The sequence below is a fragment of the Pleuronectes platessa genome, chromosome 2, assembly GCF_947347685.1.
Source record: "Pleuronectes platessa chromosome 2, fPlePla1.1, whole genome shotgun sequence".
Classification (NCBI taxonomy): Eukaryota; Metazoa; Chordata; class Actinopteri; order Pleuronectiformes; family Pleuronectidae; genus Pleuronectes; species Pleuronectes platessa.
The window spans coordinates 17,661,820-17,667,819 of NC_070627.1; the positions used below are offsets into that span (position 1 = coordinate 17,661,820).

The window sequence follows — 6,000 nt, forward strand, 5'->3', positions numbered from 1 at the left end:
TTCCTCTACTGATTATGGCTTGTGTAATTACGTGTGTGTGTGTGTGTGTGTGTGTGTGTGTGTAATTATGGCGTGGAGTGATGCATGCCTGGCCTGTCCCTCTCTCTCGGCTTAGAACAGCGTGTCAGAGAGAATATGCAGGATTTAATTATAGACGAATTAAAATTGGTAATGAAATTGGGCATGAACAAACTACAAATAGCAGATGAAAAGGGAGGCCTGTCCCTGGGGGGGTGAGACAAAGATAGCGGTGTGCCTGCCTGCTTGCCCGTCTGAGTGCCTGTGTCTCTGTGTGTGTGTGTGAGTGTGTGTGTGTGTGTGTGTGTGTGTGTGTGTGTGTTTGTGTGTGCGTGCTGATGATGACTGATTATACATTTTCTGAGATAAAATAACGCTACTAGAGAAATGCTGCCTTGCATTAGCACTGTACACGGAGCTACAGTTTGTGTGTGTTTATAAGAAGTGATGGGTAAAAAAGGACCATTATTCTCTGGTGACACGTCGCATAAAGTCACCTCACAAAAAGATGAGAAGCATTGTTTGTACTGAGCACACGCTGAGTGAGTGTTCTTACCTCCAGCAAGGTAATCACATCAAAAACCACGGTTTCAGCTCGTGTTTTGAGTTCACACGTCGAAGTCATGGAATATTGTGGCAACGGAAGATGCATGTTTCAGACAAAAAGCAACTTAGAGGTTAGGTTATCAGGCAACAGCAGGTGTAACTCAACATATTGTTTCACTTTACAGGAAAAGTTCACAATGTCATTCCATCTTGGCATTAAAGGTGGTTTTTAGTTGATTGCTTCCACTATGAGCCAGACTGTCAGTGTGCTGGAATATTTATGAGATGTGGGAAAAGAAAGAACAACATTTTTATGCTGATTTAACAACATTAAAATTTCGGTGTAAATAGTCAAAAGGAAAAATATTTCATGGAAATAATATAAAATACAGAAACAAAACTAGAAGGCCACGCCAAGGCCCAACATCGCCCTTGAGAAACTATATTTAAATTCACTAGATCCAGATTTCGATTTGGATCTACACCCAACTTCACAAACTCGAAAATGATCAGTCTTCCACTTGAAAAATCCATCTCGCAATTTTAAAGACAGAAAAAAAAAATTCTGGATCTGCCCCCTGATCTCGATCCACACCATCATTTAATGGGTTCTTCCATGGGTCATGCCCTAACCCTCCACAAAATGTCATGGTTGAAACAGGATGCCTGGCCTTCAGTCCTAATAAAGCTTGTCTTTTCTGTCCGTCTCTCTCTTTTCCCAGAATGCTGTGCGCCACAACCTGAGTCTGCACAAGTGTTTTGTTCGTGTTGAGAACGTGAAGGGAGCCGTGTGGACTGTGGATGAAGTCGAATACCAAAAGAGGAGACCACCAAAGATGACCGGGTAAGAACGCACACAGTCACATACCTACATGCACTCACACGCACACACACACACACACACACACACATTTATATATGCGCACACTGTCATGCACACATTTAAGAGGAGTAAGATCCGAGTGTGAGCTTATGGATACTGGCACGATGATTGCCTAAATGGTCCCTCTGTTATTACCGAGAGGCCAACTCAGCAATCATTGAGAATAAGAGTGCTGCTGACTTGTTTATGTACTGTACGTGGTGTGTGTGTTGTGTGTTTTTCCCTGTTTGTCGACACCATTAGTAAGCAGCTGTGTGAGATGCAAGAGAGCAAAAAACCTTGTTAGCGTGTGTAAACAGATGTTCTCTCCAACCGCCAGAGAAACCAGGGATAATTACTCGCGCACGCACACACACACACACACACACACACACACACACACACACACACACACACACACACACACACACACACCTGCGCACCAGATATCAAACACTTTCTCTGTGTGTGTTTTAGCATCTGTTTACAGTCTGTGTATGTTTCTACTTGTAACAAACATATTTGTGAGATTTGTCAGAGCACTTTGGCGGAGGTGCCATCTTCCAACATGTGCAATTAATCTGTGTTTCTCACCCGTCTCTCTCTCTCTCTCTTCTTCCCCTTGTTCGTTTCTGTGTGTGTGTAGAAGTCCCACTCTGGTGAAAAATATGATTTCAGGCCTGGGCTTTGGATCCCTAAACGCTAGCTACCAGGTAAGGAATGCCCTCTGCTCCTCTTTCTCTCTTCCTCTCTCTCTCTCACTCACACACACACACACACACACACACACACACAGGGCAGCCAATCGCAATCAAGGGCACTGATATCAATTCCCTCTCATAATTAGCAGATTCCCTAACGACATTCACGCCACCTCCTTCTCCCACATCAACACATTCTCACCTCCCACCTCACTTTCTCTAACACGCCAACCCACCTCCCTACACACACACACACACACACACACACACACACACACACACACACTCGACCCATCTCACACCAAACCCACACACGCTTGCAATTTTTCGACTGAGATGATTTATAGCGTCAAGTAGTTGTCAATTAAGGTTACTGCATATAATTATCGCATGTCCCAGAAAATCCATCTCTGAGTGAGAACTCCCCTCCTTCTCTCTTTACCGCACTTTATTTCCTGTGTGAGAAGTGAAGGTAGAGTCCGCCTCACATCTGCAGCTGGATGTGAGTGTGTAAAGCTGTGACCTGTTGTTTCACTTGTTGTTCCTCTGCTTCACTGCCTGTGTGTGGTCTAGTCAGGTTCTCTCCATGTTCCTTCATTGGAACACACACACACACTCACTCTGGTGACAGGGACTTAAATGTTATAGTACAAGCTATGGTGTGGAAAGTACTGTATATAAGTGCCCCCTAGTGGTTTGTCAAGTGAACTAGCATGTGAGTGGATTCAAAAGCTCCCCATGAGAAAGCCCTCTCATCAGCACATTAAGAAACACTCATCAGTCATTGTGAAGATTTGCTATGTTGTTTTTTACATTATGTGTCAATTGATCTTATAAACAACTTTGATTATAATGTTTAAATATATTAAAATAATAATGAGTCGAATGTTTCTGGGACAGCGTTTTTATTTATTATTCATGTATTTATTTATTCATTTATTCATTTTCTTATCTAATTTGATATGTCATAATTGTAGAAAACAAACATAACCCGGCTCCAATTTGATTTGACTTTGTGTGTGTGTGTATAGGCGGCGCTGGCAGAGAGCAGTCTGTCCATGCTGAACAGCTCTCCCCTGGTGAGCCCTCCGTCTGCAGCCAGCCTCAACATGCTGCACGTGGGCCACGACGATGTCAGCTCCACTGTGGAGCAGGTCAACAGCAACGGCAGCTGCAGCCCCACGCTCAGCCCTCACCAGTACAGGTACTTACTATACACACACACACACACACACACACACATGTTCAAGCAGACAAAACTACTTTAACCTGTGCCTGAGTTTAAAGATAATTACTGTCTGCACAACGCTCAGTATCAAACTAATATTGTAATTTTTGTCAGTGTGAATCTAAATACAGTTGTGATGGTGCAATGGTGATACTGATATTATAAGTATTATCTTAATTTGAGATGTCTTACCAGAGAATTCATTTACATGTAATTTAAGAATGAACAGGAGAGAATCTAACATATTCGAGGAAAATGTTTCTCCTGCTGCTTTAAGATGCTGCTCACCTAAAATTCTAGTTTCACGGGAGATTGTCGGCTCTGCAATGATCTATGTGCTGTTTGTGATGCTTTTTATTGGTTGTGAACAAATTTAAAACAATTCTAGGTTTTGCACTATTTTAAATCAGAACATGATATTACAATGATTCTAGAATGACATGCAGTTTTACTCTGGTATTTTCTACCAAAGTCAATCACATCATAATGTAACCACATCATATTTTCCTGAATCAAACATTTATTGTTTAACCTGCATGACTTGTAATTTCCATTGCACATTTGTGAGCAAATCACAATTAAACTACCTGGGTCAGTTGATCGTATAATTAGCATCAGCATATTTGGCAGCAGTGTCATCAAGAAAGAAAGTCTGCTACTGGCCTATGCTCTTTAAAACTTCCCCTTTTCCTTTCCTAATGTCAGCCTGCTCTATCTCCTTCAGCCACCCGGTGCATGTGAAGGAGGAGCCCACTGATGTGGATGAGGACGGTCGGCCAGTATCCCTCATGGTTGGGGTCACACACAACATGCCATTGCCGAGCGACGAGCGCGATCTGGAGGAGGATCTTCCCAACGAGGACCTGGAGTAGGACAGATCCTAGAACGGACCAGAGGGACGGGACACACAGCGAGATCAATCCCCCCCCCCCCCCCCCCGAGCCCTCTCGTCAGCCTGAAGAGGAAAAAATAGCGACAGTACACTTGTGAGAAAAAGAGAGAAAAAAAGAGAATGTTATTTTTTGTTTTGTTTTGAAGAAAATGCAAGCAACCAAGGATGACATTGAGAAACACCAAACAGGGTTAGATGACCTCCGTTACTTTCAGACACAAAAAGAGAAGACTGTGGAGCACTGCTTTACCTCCATGTGTTTCTTTTTCAGACACTTGGCTCAGAGGTGTAACACCACTTAATGCATACACACTCACACAAACACGCACACAGACACACTCATTCATGTCTCACCATGTTTCGTTATCCTCCCTGGTAACATCAGCCTCTGTGTAGAGACCCCTAGAGGCGTTGACACACACACACACACTCTCGTGTCCTCGCCCTACCACTCTGCACACACCCTGCTCACTGTCGTCTCGGGCTGCCCTGGTAGCCGCTTTATCTCTAATCGTCAGTTGAGAACACACACAGATGCGTGTGTGAGTGTGTGTAAGAATGAAAAAAGACACACAGGATCATGTGTATATAGATTTGGAGCAGTCATCAGGGGCTGTGCAGTATACCTCTCCTTCTTCCCCCTCTTGAGTCAATCACTTGCTTTTTCATTTTTATTTGATTTGATCAAAATGAAACTGTTGGGCCTCGAGATAGGAAGGAAGGAAGGAAAGAAGGAAGGAAGGAAGGAAGGGTGCTTTTAAAGATGACCTCCAACAGTGCTCCAAGCCCTCGACGACACCTACCAAACGAACGGATGCGGAGCGGCCCCCGGTCTGCGCCCAAACTTCTGCTCCCAGCAAGACACTTAGTGTTGGACATCTTTTAAACTCTTTGCTTCTAACTGAGGAAAGCAAAACACATTTCCAACCCACCTCCATCCCAACCCCCACCCCCCAAAAGATAATGCAGGAATAGGACCATTTGGTGCTGTCCTTCTCCTCTCCTCCGTGTAGGGATGGAGTGATGAGCTTGGAACACTTGACGTGCGAGAAGAAAAAGAGAGGAGGCTGATAGAAAAGAGGGAGGAAGCATCTACAGAAATATTGTGACTAAAAAAGAAAACTGTTCATGATTATGGAGTATAACAAGAAAAAAAACGTGTGGTAGCTTTTGTCATTTCCTTTTTTTATTTGATGTTATGTTGACGATGTTATTATCATTTTTTGAGGATCAATATTTCCATGGTGGCGTTCTGTTTCAACGTACCTTTTCTAAGAATGCTGTTTTTTGTTTTTGTGTTGTAATTTGTTTGATTTACTCTGGTTGCTCACACCATTCCAAATGAGTATTGGCAAAAAAAGAGAGAAAGAAATGAAAGCGCAGTATTGTCCCAACTTGTGACCCCGCCCCTCTCCCGTTTCTGTCCCAAGTGTAGCAGGCAAGAAATTTGGAAATAGCACTTAAAGTTTCCATTATCCAGACAGATTATTTAACAGCTGAATATTTTTTGTGTTAATTCTCTCTCATTCACTTGTTTTTCGGTTGTGTATTTAGTTGAGAAATATCAGTGATGCTTTAAAAAATATATATTATTACTGCAGTCAGAGAATACCTCATCCCACGAAGGCTTCGCCTGGAACTGTGTCCAAATTGATAAACAAAATAAGGGGAATTCTTTCTGTGGGACACCAAATGTGGCAACTCTGCTCGGCTTCAGACTCAAAGCTCTATGGTTGTAATTGTTACTGTGTAG

At 43.0% G+C, this 6,000-nt stretch overlaps 1 protein-coding gene across 1 annotated transcript in view; it reads left to right on the plus strand.

Moving 5' to 3' along the window:
• foxp4 (forkhead box P4) overlaps positions 1-4,260 on the plus strand; it is an 81,150-nt gene extending 76,890 nt beyond the window's left edge. The window contains exons 15-18 of the mRNA XM_053445290.1: positions 1,287-1,408; positions 2,073-2,139; positions 3,159-3,331; positions 4,080-4,260. Of these exons, the coding sequence (XP_053301265.1) occupies positions 1,287-1,408; positions 2,073-2,139; positions 3,159-3,331; positions 4,080-4,227 (510 nt within the window). The 3' untranslated portion in view covers positions 4,228-4,260. The remainder of the gene's footprint in view (positions 1-1,286; positions 1,409-2,072; positions 2,140-3,158; positions 3,332-4,079) is intronic.
• The last annotated feature ends 1,740 nt before the right edge of the window (positions 4,261-6,000 follow it).